Source organism: Silurus meridionalis, chromosome 3 (assembly GCF_014805685.1).
Source record: "Silurus meridionalis isolate SWU-2019-XX chromosome 3, ASM1480568v1, whole genome shotgun sequence".
Taxonomy (NCBI): Eukaryota; Metazoa; Chordata; class Actinopteri; order Siluriformes; family Siluridae; genus Silurus; species Silurus meridionalis.
Genome location: NC_060886.1, coordinates 7,072,345 through 7,088,913, shown reverse-complemented (window position 1 = coordinate 7,088,913; position 16,569 = coordinate 7,072,345). Strand labels below are relative to the sequence as shown.

At 38.2% G+C, this 16,569-nt stretch overlaps 1 protein-coding gene across 4 annotated transcripts in view; it reads right to left on the bottom strand.

The window, feature by feature from the left end:
- Positions 1 to 14,570, bottom strand: part of nckap1 (NCK-associated protein 1) — a 67,148-nt gene extending 52,578 nt beyond the window's left edge. The window contains exons 1-2 of one of the 4 annotated variants that reach the window (XM_046843795.1): positions 14,143 to 14,570; positions 356 to 373 (exon numbers count right to left, since the gene is read on the bottom strand). In XM_046843795.1, coding sequence (XP_046699751.1) covers positions 356 to 373; positions 14,143 to 14,250 — 126 coding nt within the window. In that variant the 5' untranslated portion in view covers positions 14,251 to 14,570. The remainder of the gene's footprint in view (positions 1 to 355; positions 374 to 14,142) is intronic. The other 3 variants (XM_046843803.1, XM_046843814.1, XM_046843825.1) reach the window with 3 other exon arrangements.
- Between the last annotated feature and the right edge of the window lie 1,999 nt (positions 14,571 to 16,569).

Here is a 16,569-nt window from a genome sequence, read left to right as displayed (position 1 = left end):
CAACAAACAAAAACAAATAAAAAAAAAAGCTGTCTATCTGTAGTGCACTTTGGGAACAAGAGAGCTTTGTGTGTGTGTGTGTGTGTGTGTGTGTGTGTGTGTGTGTGTGTGTGTGTGTGTGTGTTTCGTATGAAACGGAGAGAGAGAGAATCGGAGAGAGAGAGAGAGAGAGAGAGAGAGAGAGAGAGAGAGAGAAAGAGGAGAGAGAGAGATCATGGGACATGAGTCTGGCAGGAAAGCAGAAAAAGGGAGTAAAGGAGACGGAGCGGAGAGAGCGAAGGAGGTAGGTGGGGAACGAGGGAACGAGATTTTAGAGGGAGGGGTGGGGGGAGGAAGGTGGAAAAGCTGTGCAAACCTTCCAAACTTGTCCTTGCTGGGGGGAAGCAGTGTAACAGAAAACAGAGAGAATTACACAATAAAAAACACAGAAACGTTTCCAAATTCTCTACCATGCACATCTACGGAGCCGCATTCGGAAAATGAATAAACGAATAAAAATCAACAAAAGGGTCTGTCTGGATTAATGACATTTTTGACGACATGCAAAAAAAAAAAAAAAAAAAAGAAAATCGACAACATGAAGGCCGAAGCCAAAGAATTTCGAACTCTAAGAAATATAATATAGAATAAAAACAAACAAACAAAAAAAAACAATAAATATGCAACGATGGCACAAAAACTAGATGAGAGGAAAAAATGTAAAACAAAAAAAAAATCAACTCAAAAACATTATATTTTTTGTGACTCTACCACAACCTGACCTACTTTGAAAATTGTAATAACTTTGGGAAATTATAATAATAAATATATACATCACATATACACACACACACAGTTTTGTTTAAAATAATAGCAGTCCAACATCACTAACCAGATCAATCAGTGTTTTTGGTAGATTTTATATTTCTACATATACAATTAGTAGGTGTAGTAGAGTAATAAAGGTGTAGTAGAGTAATAAAAACCAACAGACCCAACAGTAATGACATGCATTTTGCTGATTCTGTGTAAATGAATCATTAATTTAAAAGGGTGTGTTCTTACTAATAGCAGTGTGGAGTTCAATTAGAGAGGTAAATAAATCTGTGCAAAAAAAAAACGTCTCTCTCTTTTTTAAAGGACAAAGGCAGCAAATGTCTGTCTAGCCGTTGTTCAGAAGGACGGTGTACTTTGATTAAAAAGTTGGGGTGGGGAAAACATATCAATGAAAGGCTGCTCAGCTAAAATATCATCAAACGGCAACCAAAACCAGAAAGTCGTGGAAGAAAACTGAAAACTATCATTAGAATCGATTGAAGAAATTTACCTGTGAGTATTGTAACAATTAGAAGACGTCTAACGCGTAAATTTTATAGCTTTTGGTAGACGCACTTATCCAGAGCGAATCACAACTGAGCAGTGGAGGATTGAGGGCCTTGCTCAAGGGCCCATCAGTGGCAGCTTGGTAGTGGTGAGATTTAAACTTGTGACCTTCAGATCAAATGTCCAATGTCTTAACCACTGAGCTCCCACCACCACGTGAAGCCAAACTATCGGCGCAAAGTCCCACTGTTGAAAAAACGACACATGCTGAAGGGGTTACAATTTGACAAAAGAACACACTGACTGGCCTAAAGAGAAATGGTGAAATATTTTGAAAGCGAGATGATCTTTTTGCGTTTGGGCGCCCCAGACAGTTTGTCAGACGACTCCGTAAACACTGAATGAAGCATGGTGGTGCAAGCATCATGATACAAGGATGCTTCTCATACTACGGGGTTGGGCCTATTTATCGCATTCCAGGGATCACGGATCAGATTGAGTACATTAAAATACATAAGGTCATGCTGCTTTATACTAAGAAGGAAATGCCTTTGAAAAGGGGGACAATGACCCCAAACACACCAGTAAGCAAGCAGCATCTTGGTTTCAGACCAACAAGATTAATGTTATGGAGTGGCCCAATCCCTGAACCTTAATCCGAGTGAAAACTTGTGTGGTGACCTCAAAAATGCTGTTTCTGAGGCAAAACCATGAAATGCAGAGTAATTGTGGTGCAAAGGGTTGTCGTCCTGGGCTGGAATACCTCCTCACAGGTGCCAAGAGGTTGGTCGACTCCATGCAACACAGATGTAAAGTAGTTCTATGCAACTAAACATTAGTTTGGTGATTCGCAAGAAAGCTAAATCTTCATGCATTTTTCAGTTTACAAAGTAAATGTTTGACTTTGTAAAGAAACATGCCGACATTGCAATTTTTCATCAACAGCCTAATATTCCTTTTTTTTTTTTTCTTCATCTCAACTAGCATGGGGTTTATTCTTTGGCAAAGGTGCACTGAAACAGGAAGATAATTAAAGTTATAATCTGGTCATAAAAAGAAGCATTGCTCTCGGTCACAGCGTCGGCACAACAGCAGCTCAAAATCAAAACGAACCCATGATTAAAACCAATAAAAGCCAGGATCGTCTATAGACCAACTAAAGATTACTAAGATGGGTGATCGTTATTCCGCGCAGCGAAGTTGAGTCTCACGCGGAACGCCGGAAATAACGTGGGCGTGATGGAGGACGCACCCCTCCTGCCTAAAATGGGTTCTGTCCTCAGAGGATTCGCCCGTTTTCCAAGATATGCGGCGACTTCCTGAGTCTCGCTGCTTCCTGCTGCGCGTTGAAGACGCTGGGTTGCAATCTATCCTGCTTTCCGTTTCATTGTATCCTTTCTCCATAGGTTCATCCATCCCTTTATATCCAAACCACTGCATTTTTCCACTGTCTCGTCTCTTGATTTGTTTGCAAACCACACGAGAAAACTTGTCCAACACCCTGGAGTCATATACGAGACAGGATTTGTGAAATCAACAGTCTACTACGATGGCTCAGGACCACAGGTTGCATGTAATCACAGATTACTGCACGCCTCAACGACAACGTTGATGAGCTGTAATTAATGGACATTCGGTGCCAACCACATGAGAATGGGTTCCCTTTTTGGATCTGGTTCCTCTCAAAATTTTTACCTCTTTCCATCTCAGGAAGATTTTCCTTGCCACAGTTGCCACTGGATTTAAAAGGAATAAACATTATACATTCTTTTATTGTGTACATTCCTGAGGTGCCCGTAAACAACGTTCCTGACCATTCCTTCACTTCGTATCTGCCCGATTCATCACAACATCCTACCTTTGGATAGAGTTCTCTACAAATGAACAAACTAGGCTGTTTATATGGAATCATCCTCGGCTGCACAAAGATTAAGTCACTGAGCAGCTCAAAAACTTGGAGGATGGATTTGAACTGGAATAAATATCAACAGTCTGCTGCAATGGCTCCTTTAGAGTCTGGTTCCTCTCAAGGTTTCTTCCTCATACAATCTGAGAATTTTCCCTTGCCACAGTCCCCATTGGTTCACTAATTAGGAATAAATGTATACGCTAATACATTCCTTTACATTATAACATTATAACTGCTTTATGTCTGTAAAGCTGCTTCGAGACAATGGTCATTGTTAAAAGCGATATACAAATAAACTTACCTGAAAACAAATGTGTGACGGAATAAATGTGAGTACAATTATTTAAATGTGTTCAATTGTGATTGGATAACTCGAGATTGACGTTAATTCCAGGTGATAAAACTCTGCATGCCGTCTATGTGCCAGCAAAACAGCTCCATAATGGCATGGACTCCATAAGACTTTCAAAGGTGTGCTGTGGCTCCATTTTAAGGTGGGGCCTCCATGGATATTAGTTTTTGTCCATTATATCACAGACGCTTAATTGGACCGACATCTGGGGAAGGTGGAAGTCAACACCATACTTCCGCAAACCATTCCTGAATAAATTCTTCAGTGCAGCAGAGCGCATTATCTTGTTATTCCGGACTACCTTTATTATTGATTAGCGTACTTGGTCTAAAACTATTTTTACGTAGGTGGTTCGTGCCAAAGAAACCTCCACACAAGTCCCAGGACCCAAGGTTTCCCAGTAGAACATAGTTTTTCCTGGTCTCATCTCTTCTCCAGGTAAGTGATCCAGATCCACCTGGTCATCCAAATGGATTGAAAGAAACCTTGATTCATCAGACCAGGCCACCCTCTTCCTTTGCTCAATGTTCATGATCTAATGCTCATGATCTAATGCTCATTGTAGACACTTTGTGGTATACAAAGGTCAGCATGGGCCCTCAGCTCCATACAAAGTACATGTCCACACATTTTTATTCTCTTCGTTTTGGCCTTCTGTCCACACCAAGATGGCTTTTGTTAGTCAACAAAAATGTAGCTTTTTGAAAACGCTTTCCAAAGTGGAGCAAAATTTGAAAAGGTTGTTTTCGTGTGGACTGTGAAAACAGAGGCTTTCGACGCAAAGCAGCACGTCGTGTGACGACGACTTTCCTCAACATCGCCACGACAGTTGGAAGAGCCGGAAAATAAATAAACGCAAAGCAGAAATGACGCAGGTCCAAGCGCCTTACATGTAAGTGTTTTCAGACGTTTCGGTGTGGATAAGCAACTTTGGAAAACGATTATAAAAATTAAAGCATGGACGCAGATTTATCCGGATTAGTGTAGACGTTGCCAAATTAAGGCGTGGTGTACTGTGTGTTCTGATGCTTCTCTCCTGTGCAATAGAACCAGATGCTCATCTCTTGCCTAGCTTTTATTTCCAATGCAAATCAATGAGCCTTGGGTGCCATTACCCAGTCACTAGTTCACCGGTTGTCCTTTCTTGGACCTTTTATAGTAGGTATTAGCAATGGCATACCAGAAACACCCCACAAGACTTTGGAAGAGTCATCTAACCGTCACAATTTTGCTTGGGTCAAATCCAATTAGATCCTAACACTTGTTTATTTTTTCTGCTTCCAACACGAGAACTGGCGGTTTGTTCTGTGCCTCATTCATGCCACACCTTCAGAGGTGCCGCTTTATTGAGATAATCGATGTTATTCTTGGCGCCCGTCAGTGGTTTGTATGTCCTGGCCACTCCTACACCTGCTCATTCATGCAGATATCAAACCAGCCAATTAGCAAAATGCATGCAATCATGATTTTTTTCCCCCCAAACCACTTTGTCTCAACCATAGAGACAGTTTTTTGTTTGTTTTTTTTAAATCACAGAACACCAGATGTCTTTTCTTTAAGAACATCAAGTGCATGAGTGTGCAGGTGTACAGATGTTCCTATACATCATGACACTTACTGTCATGTCTACTCAATTACTTCATCAAACAGCTGGGGATATTATTCAAGCACGCCACCGATCAGGAAATGCATTTCATGGGAAAATAATAGTGACAAAATGTAAAAGGAAAAGAGCATGACAACATTTTATTTCGGTTCCGCGATTTGATATCCTACGGTCACGTTGCCAGGCTCTAATTCAGTCCATCGTAACTCGATTATCTGTCAACAATTCGATTTGTGGCTTCTCGTTCGAATCGACCATCGGCGGGAAACCTAACACACCAGGTTACACACACACACACACACACACACACACACACGGAAACCTGATGTATAAAAATCAAACCCACACGTGATTTTTGGGAATTCCTTTCAGCTTTCACTCACACAAAAACACATTCTTCACAATTCCAAATCTTGCACATCACACCAAAAAAAAAAAAAAAAGGTTTTTTTTCCCCACCGCTGATGTCACGGCCTACCAGTTGCTAAGCAACAGGACTGGCGAAAGCATGCGGTAGTCGCGCGCCGTCTCTGCTGAATGTACAGATCGGGCGTGCAAAAATAAATAAATAAGACACACGTACCTACATAAACGCTTTCTAAAATACATTTAAATCAAGACAACGATGCTTTTTTTAATCAAACGTGTACCTGGGCCGTGACGGTCAACGGGTACTGAATATAAATTGCTCACCACGACAAAGCCAGAGTCTTTATTGTGCCTGCTGCACGATTTATAGTGATATTTAGCCTTTACTGAGTGTGTCATCGTTTCAAAGAAGCCCCACAGAAAGAGGCCTCGTCACTAGTCGGCTTAAAAACACATTTATTCATATTTATTTCCATCCGTCAAAGAAGAATCCTGCAGGCAATAACGTACCAGAACAAACCTGCGCATGTGGACGGACTCGAACGCCATCTATTTAATCATTTATAATTATTTAATAATCTTTTCCTTGCGGAATATATTTATGACGTCTGATGATAAATAATGATCTGAAATCTGACTGCGATGTCTTTTATCTCGGTTTTGTTCTCAGGCTTTATTGGACCTGATCCTCATCCCTGCAGCTACGTTTCAGACATGCAGGAGTTCAGAGATGATGTTTAAAAGGATATTTGGATAGAAAAACATACGACTAAAAGAAGTACGAACAAGTGTGAGAGGCAGGAAAAGTGTAAGTATGTGGTGTGTGTGTGTGTGTGTGTGTGTACGAGCCATCATTAGCTTAACGTGAAGGGGGGGGGGTAGGTCTAACAGAAAAGACTGCTTAACGTCCCACAATCCCCTCTATGCAGCACACTGGAACGACTCCAGGACCAGACCTTTCAAAGCAGCACAGAGATGGCTGTTCTCACACACAAACATTCTTGCACAAGCACTCGTGCAGAAACGCTCTCAAAGTCCTGCACACACACCCTGAACTTCATGAGGTGATTTCGATCCCATGCTAAATATCCTTCCCGAACATTTTACACTTTATGACCATCACTGAACACACACACACACCATCTGCATGCTTTACTAGTGACAAAAAAAATTATGTATGCAGCAAACACACAGAGATCAACAGGCACTAGACGTGACTAGATGATTTAAGGCGTATCCTGATACGAGACTGACGATAAATGACATAACGTATTTTCTAAGGTCACCAAACCAACCCACTGCAAGTGCCACGCTAAGAATTCTGGGTAGTACGAGTGTTGTGCAGTACTATATTTTGAGCTGGAAACAGACATGAGACACCAGACTTTTCCAGGTACAGGTGGTACATTTTCCCTTCACTTAAACTCTAAGACCCAGACATGTTCCAGCAGGACGATGCCCCTGTGGACAAATCCAGATTCATGAAGATATGCTTTACAAGGTTGTGGAAAATCTTGAGTGACCTGCTACAGAGCTTTGACCTCAACTCTACTGAACACCTCTGGGGGACATTCGGAACGCTGACTGCACCCCAGGTCTCATCATCTCACCTACCTGACTTTACTAAACACCCTTGTGGCTGGATGAGCAGAAATCTCCACAAAATCTAAAGAAACGTCTTGATAAGAGGTTAATCGTAACAGCAAATGGGGACTAAATGTGGACTGGGATGTTCAGAAAGCACAAATATTTGGTCAGGTGTTTGTAAAGAGTAAGTGAACAGGAGCTGACTTGCTACTCCGACATTCCAAGAGCATGAGGAGTCTCTGCGCTGTGGTATAAGAGGAATGTAAATGCTTCACGCCACCTTGCCATTGATCAATTTCATATAGCAGCATGCCCCCAAGGGTTTCCTTCCCTGACTGAATAAACGGCAGCCTGTATTTATACGAGGACTCGAATATTGTAGTCCGCAGCAGTCATCCGTTATCAAGAGAGGGAGGGAGGAGCATACACTCTGTTCTGTCAATCAAACGTGACCAAACTCTCGCCAACCGTGCTTGTGTGTAATCTTAAGTGTGCATCATTGGCAGATTGTGTTGCTGTTACTCCATCCTATGGGAAGAGCCCTAAAAAATCAGTTTGGTTGTATCCATGTGTTTTGGATGAAGAATGTAAGAGCCTTCAACCTCCCTGCGTGGTACACTATAAGCTTGCGGAGACCAGAAAGTAAGATTCATATGTGCCTTTTGAACATCGCATTCCACATTTAGTCACAATTTACATATATAAAAATGTCCACTCTTCTGGGAAGATGTGATTTTGAGGTGGAGATTTGTGCTCATTCAGGCCTGGGGCGGAGTCAGTGTTCACATTCATCCCAAAGGTGTTTAACAGGGTTGCGGTTAGAGACGTTTAGCAGGACACTCAAGACGTCCCACTGAAATCCATGTACAGGAAATCTCCATACAGCTGGATTTGTGCACGGGGGCATTGTCATTCTACACTAGTTCCAGTGAAGAGAAACATCCTAATGTTGTGTGCCTCCAATGTTTTGTGGTAACAGTTTAGGAAAGAACCACAGAGATGTAAAAGTCCCACACAGTGTAGCTGTTATATGATGAGGAGAACTGGCTGGTGGTCACCCAATACTAAATCATGGAGAAAAAAAGAGGATGAAAACCTAAACATAAACAAGTTTCCACGCTTCCAGCTCCAATACGCTTGTTTACAAAATGTGCAGCTCAAAAAATAAATAAATCTACTGAAGACCCACTAAAACACACACAAACACTTTAGAAGAGTCTTGAATTATATTTAGAGCAGCAAACAGCATCACCACAAGTACAGTTCCTTCTACTGATACTGACAAACATGAGCATAGAAGGATGTGAGAACTCGTCTTTACAGTTTAACCTTTTGATTGCATGTTAAAAATGTCAATAAAGAAGATTTACAGACTTCTATGCAAATATTTATGGTATTACTAGAAGGCACTGGATGCAGAATTAGGAAACATACACTCAGATTTGAGCTCAAAATTCAAGATCATAATCAAAGTCTGTAACATCCAGAGTGAATATTACATGTAGCAGCAGTCAAGCATCTTTCCAACTCGAGATCTACGTATCTGAACTAAAATGATTAGACGAAATCAGATTTGGGTGAAAAACACCTGTAGCTTTCTCAGAGAAACAGGAAAAAGAGAAAAAAGAAACCCAGACATGCCTCTCTGGAAGAAGGAGCAGCTGTAAATAGTCCCATTTACATCACAACTCGGTATCGGAGGAATCAGCTCTCTCTCACTCTCTCTCGATCCATCTTACCATCCATTCATATAAAATTACATTGTGCCGGTGTATATGTGTATATATAAAATAAGTATTTGAACATCCTGCTATTTTGCAAGTTCTCCCACTTAGAAATCATGGAGGGGTCTGAAATTGTCATCGTAGGTGCATGTCCACTGTGAGAGACATAATCTAAAAAAAAAAAATCCAGAAATCACAATATATGATTTTTTAACTATTTATTTGTATGATACAGCTGCAAATAAGTATTTGAACACCTGAGAAAGTCAATGTTAATATTTGGTACAGTAGCCTTTGTTTGCAATTACAGAGGTCAAATGTTTCCTGTAGTTTTTCACCAGGTTTGCACACACTGCAGAAGTGATTTTGGCCCACTCCTCCACACAGATCTTCTCTAGATCAGTCAGGTTTCTGGCCTGTCGCTGAGAAACACAGAGTTTGAGCTCCCTCCAAAGATTCTCTATTGGGTTTAGGTCTGGAGACTGGCTAGGCCATGCCAGAACCTTGATATGCTTCTTACAGAGCCACTCCTTGGTTATCCTGGCTGTGTGCTTGGTCATTGTCATGTTGGAAGACCCAGCCTCGACCCATCTTCAATGCTCTAACTGAGGGAAGGAGGTTGTTCCCCAAAATCTCGCAATACATGGCCCCGGTCATCCTCTCCTTAATACAGTGCAGTCGCCCTGTCCCATGTGCAGAAAAACACCCCCAAAGCATGATGCTACCACCCCCATGCTTCACAGTAGGGATGGTGTTCTTGGGATGGTACTCATCATTCTTCTTCCTCCAAACATGTTTAGTGGAATTATGACCCAAAAGTTCTATTTTGGTCTCATCTGACCACATGACTTTCTCCCATGACTCCTCTGGATCATCCAAATGGTCATTGGCAAACTTAAGACGTGCCTGGACATGTGCTGGTTTAAGCAGGGGAACCTTCCGTGCCATGCATGATTTCAAACCATGACGTCTTAGTGTATTACCAACAGTAACCTTGGAAGCGGTGGTCCCAGCTCTTTTCAGGTCATTGACCAGCTCCTCCCGTGTAGTTCTGGGCTGATTTCTCACCTTCCTTAGGATCATTGAGACCCCACGGTGAGATCTTGCATGGAGCGCCCCAGTCCGAGGGAGATTGACAGTCATGTTTAGCTTCTTCCATTTTCTAATGATTGCTCCAACAGTGGAGCTTTTTTCACCAAGCTACTTGGCAATTTTCCCGTAGCCCTTTCCAGCCTTGTGGAGGTGTACAATTTTGTCTCTAGTGTCTTTGGACAGCTCTTTGGTCTTGGCCATGTTAGTAGTTGGATTCTTACTGATTGTATGGGGTGGACAGGTGTCTTTATGCAGCTAACAACCTCAAACAGGTGCATCTAATTTAGGATAATAAATGTAGTGGAGGTGGACATTTTAATGTCAATTTCAGACCCCTCCATGATTTCTAAGTGGGAGAACTTGCAAAATAGCAGGGTGTTCAAATACTTATTTTCCTCACTGTGTATATATATATATATATATATATATATATATATATATATATATATATATATATATATTCGTATGTACCTCGGTTTTTAAGTCATGGTTCGGTCCAAGAAAATGCATTTCTTCCCCCTAACTGTACCGAAACTGGACAGAGACGTGACTTAAAAACTGAAAAATTGTTTGATGAAGGCATGCTATAAAAATGTACATACATGTTTGTTTACACCAAAAAGCATATGTGCACCAACTAACAGCAGAGATTTACCAGTATACAATACAAACCTCAAAACAAACCTTTATTATATTCTCCAACATTGCAAACACAAAAATCGCTTACAAAAATCACAAAAAACGTTTTTACAAAAAGCTAACCAGTGTCAACATTAAATTCTCGAGTCATTTCACTCTGCCACACAGCTCTGAAAAGTATCCTACACCTGTAGCATCTGTAAGGCTTGATTTTTTCACCACTTCCGCGAGTTCTTCTGCGGCTGCACAGTGCCGTCTCACTACCGTATTTTCGCGTATATAAGTGAGGGGTATGTAAAACTTTCTATAGGACGCGTCTTATATACGCGGAAATACGGAAGACAAAATATTCTTGTAATGTTTTAGAGTAATTATGGTGCTTTAAATCATGTAAATCATCAGGACATCAAAATTAACTTTTGCTATGTTTCCACACGGACGGTTTTGATTGCCGGACGTGTGCATCACGGTGGATTTTTGGTCTGGGAATATAAAGGATATAAGTCTCTGATCCATTACCACAGAACATAGTGGTAATTTCACCTCTAGACTAAATTCATCTATACACAAAATTGGATGTGTTTTGTGCCATAAGAGGGTCATAGGGTGCAGAAGGAGGAAATCCTGGACTAACACACACTCCTTCACACCCATATCAGCCTCGTGTCCTGTCCTGTGATAAGAGCGTTAGTCAGGAAGGCTGCCAGTGGGAACGGGAAATCATATTTAATAGAAATCTGCCGAACGTCGTTTCGCTCGCCGCTTTAGAGGCGCCAAAAACCGCGCCCGCAAACCGCAACGTCTCTAATAAACACCTGCGAAAACTGAAATCTTCACACAAATCAAACAGGCAGCAGATGAGAGCTCGCCTAACACTACTCTACTGGCTTTTATATACAACGCAGTGTAACACACACACACACACACACACGAGCAGGGAAGTGAAAGCACAAACCCACGCATTCACACAGCACTGAACTGATGATAAGCACAATACTCTACAGAGTCTTTCACTGTGCTGCCTTTCACATTCAACACCACACTTATTATTATTACACATTAACAGCCCAAATCCACCATGAGAAATGTCTTTATAAATAAATAATAGTCAAACAATTTAGCATAAATTATCAATCAAGTGCTCTTGTAAAAAACATTATACAAATAGATTATTCTTTCAATAACTACACTGAAAATTAAACTATGCCAAACCAACAAGTTATAGATAGGAGGGGAGGGGGAAAGGAAATTCTGGATGGAGATAGATAGAGAGATAGAGAGAGAGAGAGAGAGAGAGATAGATAGATAGAGACAGACAGACAGACAGACAGACAGATAGATAGATAGATAGATAGAGAATAAGGGAGGGCAGGTAAGTTATGTGATAAAATATAACTGTCCTCTAAAATAAATAATAGTACTAATAGTAAAACTAATTAAAAAAAAAAGATCATTATTTATTCAATAACTAAATCTATAACTTAAATAACAAAATCCATACAGAAATAACACTCATTCCTATAAATAAAAAGTAATATCATATAAAACTGCCAAACAAACAAGTTATAATAAATAAATAAATAAAGGAGGAAAAAAAAGGAAATTCTTGATGAATGGACAGATAGACAGATAGACAGAAAGAGACAGATAGATAGTTTCTATAATAATATACAGATATTAAGTAATATCAATTAAATAACCATTAAAATAAAAATAAAAAATTGTGCGAAATTGTATTTTTTCTAATAAAAAAAATAAATAAATAAAAATACAAATTCTAGCTAAACAGAAAAAATACTTCAACGTGGTTATCATTCAAAACTTCTGAGTAAATTACAGACAAAAAACCCAATAAAGCAACAAACAGAAGCAATATGCTAATTTATTCTAATTTGTATCATTTTAATTTTATGTGATTAAATCTTTTCCAGTGTACAGTGAGGTTTTTGGTTAAGTAGCAGATTATGGCAAAGAAAACAGAGGTCTTCTGTGTTTTCCACAGAACCTTCTCAGGTACTTTACACAAAATAAAACCGAACGCTGCACTCGGAGTTTTTCTACAAAGCCGACTCTGGAATGGAGAATAATTCGGAAACAAATCGAAGTATTCAAAAGGAATCAATTTTTAATTTGTGACTTGGGAAGTGTTTCATATAAATGAAATAAGAAATTATAATATAAAAATAATGAGAATTTGTGTCAAAGAAAATATTTTTTGTTCTTTCAATATACTAATAAGGTATATTTTTGAAAAATAGCAAAAATTACTTCAATACTCGGAAAACCAAAAAGAAAAAAGCAACAAATTATTTAATTATTTAAATTCTATGCAAAAAATTTTTAAATAATAAAAAAAGTGAGGTTTTTGGTTGAGTTGTGGAGTAGTAGATGGTGATGTGGTTAAGTAGATTAAGTGGTGGATCATGAGAACAATCACGAAGACAGCAGGGAGTTTTTACAGACAAAATTACCAGAAAAAAATAAACAAAACAACAAACAAAAGCAGTTGATGTTCACATTTTAATAACTAATAATTGTGTCTTTTCTACCGTAAACAAACAGGAAATAAAAAGAGAACAACGAAAGTAAATGACCGTCAATAAATAAGTGTAATAAATAATCAGCACTGCAGAAGTGTCTCAAATAACAAAAATTCATAAAAAAATATTTTTAACATAATTAAAAAATTTAATATGTTTAAATGTGTTAAATAAAATATAAAAAATTAACAAAATACAGCAAAATATAGCTACAAAGAGACCAAAATTAATGTTAATAATAAAACTATTATCACCAATAATTTGTTTTAATGAATAAAGAATATTTTAATATATTTATATTATAAATATTTAATTTATAGAAAATATTTGTCAACTAACAATTAGCAGCATCACAATGATTGCTGTTGATTATATAACAATGACAACTATGACAAATAAAATCTATATATTTTATATTAGCCTTAGTAATAATAGTCTCCCTGAAGAAAATGTGTGTATAATTATCACTTTTTATTTCTAATAAAATAATATTTACTGCTCTAATTAGCTTAGAGGCGATTAGCCGTTTAGCTAAATAGCTACCGGAGCTAGCATTGCGGCGCTTAAAAAAAACGTATCTCAAATATATTTACGGTTTAAAAATTGTTTTAATTGATGCAAAAAGATTATTAATTTATGGATTCGTTCTTATACAGTGTTTAATTGTCTCAGTGGTCGTGTTTGTACAGCGTTAGGGGGCTTCGTGTTAGCCGCTAGCATCAAGGCTAATCTCAGAGGGGTGGGAGGTGGGAGGGGGGGTATCCCGGTCCTGGATATTCAATCAATATAACAACGATACGATTTATTTCGATTTATTTTAATAATTTATCAAAAGAAATATAGAATAAAGAGACAGGAGGATGTCAGTAAGGTAATCCTAGCCAGCTAGGTGTACTGTGTGTGTATACACACACACACACACACACACACACACACACACACACACACACACACGGATCATATCCAGCCATTTTGGAGGACCTGGTGTTCATCCTTGGGGTTTTTATTTGATATTATTTTACCTTTTTGATGTTGTAGATGCGAGTCAGCATTCCGATCCCACGATCATTGAGGATAGTGAGTTTCTCGGCCAGTTTCTGCTGGCTGGGCTGCAGGACACTCCGAGACATTTTCCCTGTCTCTCTCTCTCTCTCTGTCTCTTCCCCTGACTATATCTATATATCTGTCTAGATTTTACTCCAATTAAAGCCTAATGCAGGACGACCGGAAGTCCCCCTTTTTTCTCTCCGCAGTGCCCAAACACAGAGCGGGGAAAAAAAACCCAATTCACGGTGTACTCTGTTAAATGAAGCCCACATTAGAAGCTGAAAGGCTGGATCCGTATCCTCCTCTCTCTCTCTCTCTTTCCCTCTCCCTCTCTCTGTACTAGGTGTTGCCCCGTCGATCAGAGAGCCCAGCCTGTTTCTTTTCCTGCTACAGCAGCCAACGCAGGGCCGTGTCCCGAACCGCGTCCCACTCACTACCCAGTGCACGCCGCAAGGAAGCCGCCATTTTGAAAATTCCCGGAATGTGGAAAGACGAAGCAGCTAAGGAAAAGATCACGGGCCGCGTCCCAAATCGCGCGCCGCTCGCCGAAAACAGCACGCGCCGCAACGAATACAATAATATATACAATAATATTTTATTAAAAAAAAAAAATATATATATATATATATATATATATATATATATATATTTTTTTTTTTTATAATATATATATATATATATATATATATATATATATATATATATATATATATATATATATATAACATATAACATATAACATAACATATAATATAAAATAAAACAAATGCAATACACTTTTTATTATATTGATTTAATAAAAGTAATTGTTGTGAATCAATTGCCACAAAATAAATTGATTAAAGAAATGGATAAAAAAAAAAATTAAGTAGTTCACATTTATTAGACCACATTTGGTTAATACAGATATGTATATAAGTGTGTGTTACATTTAATATGTAAATATCTAAAGATATTATCTACATAAATGTTCTACATATTTCAGCATACTTTAACAAATGTCTTCATTCCTTCCATCCTTAAAAAGCTGGACATAAAATGGTAAATAATCCATAGCACTTGCGTTGGTTATGGGCAGTGCTGCTTTTCAGCTCATTATGTATGGTATTTGTGATAGGAGTGTGTGTTCACAGTGACACTGCGCTAACTCTACTTTCTGCTTTAGTTTCCGAAGCGGAAACTACACAAACTTGTGGTCCGTGATTTAATACGTTCCTGAGGGAACTCATATTTTTCAATGCTAAGGAACTCTAGACGAATGGAATGAATGATCTTATGATTTCTTTTACATAAACATTAACTGATTTTTGCTGATGCTGAAAAATGTTATCTTGGGAATTGGGAGCTTGGGGAAAAAACAGCATAGTACATTTAAATGAATAAATAAACAAGCTAGTATATTACATGTATATTAGAGCTGTCAAAATGAACACAAATTTATTTTAACAGCATTCATTTTATTAATACAATTATAAATAAATAAATATAAAAGAGACAACATTAAAACCTTCAACACATATTTATATTTATAATAATACATATTTATTTACGACGTCCTTTCTTTACACAGATATAAAACAAAGTAATAAACGAAACATTTGTTTTACTGATGCGCCACACAGTATTCATTTTTGTTGCCAGTTATCTACACTGCTATACAAGCTGCACATTGACACATGGACGGGCAGTATTTATGATACATGTATTTCAAATACGTATTTAAAATATAAAATAGGATTTTGTCATTTGTATTTGATCAAATTTGGCTTCAAATTTTGTATCAAAATACTGTTTTGTATTGTTGTAGTTTTTACTGTAAAATACTTCATATAAAGTCTACATGATGACATTATAAAAATGTGGCCTCTAACTGGTGCCTACTCAGTAGTTTTCCCAGACTTGTTGATATCAGAACAGAAAATAATCCATATGGAAGAAGCAGGTGAAGGTAAAAAACGTGCAGCTGCCAACTTTCAAATAGGTGTCAAATGATTGATTCAATATTTAATTGCAGAATATTGTACCCTAATTGAAGTAACTGGTGCATTAATTATCTTCTTATGAATGACTTGTTTGTTTGAAGGGATACATCAAATAGGCCATTGGATGGAAGGTTCAGAAAGAAATTTCATGCTCTCTTGTAAAAGTACTTTTTATTATTTTTAAAATACCAAAATACAGTCATTTATCTTGATACATGGTGTGGCTGTATTTGTAGTTTATTTTGATACACTTGAAGTTAAGGTATTTGATATTTTATTTTAAGATATGTTAAATATTAATAAACATATTTTATATATATATATATATATATAAAATATATAATATATATACAGGCAGAGGGACTACGTTGGAAAGGGTGTGCTACAAGTTAGAGCAATAAAGGATGGAGAACTAAATGT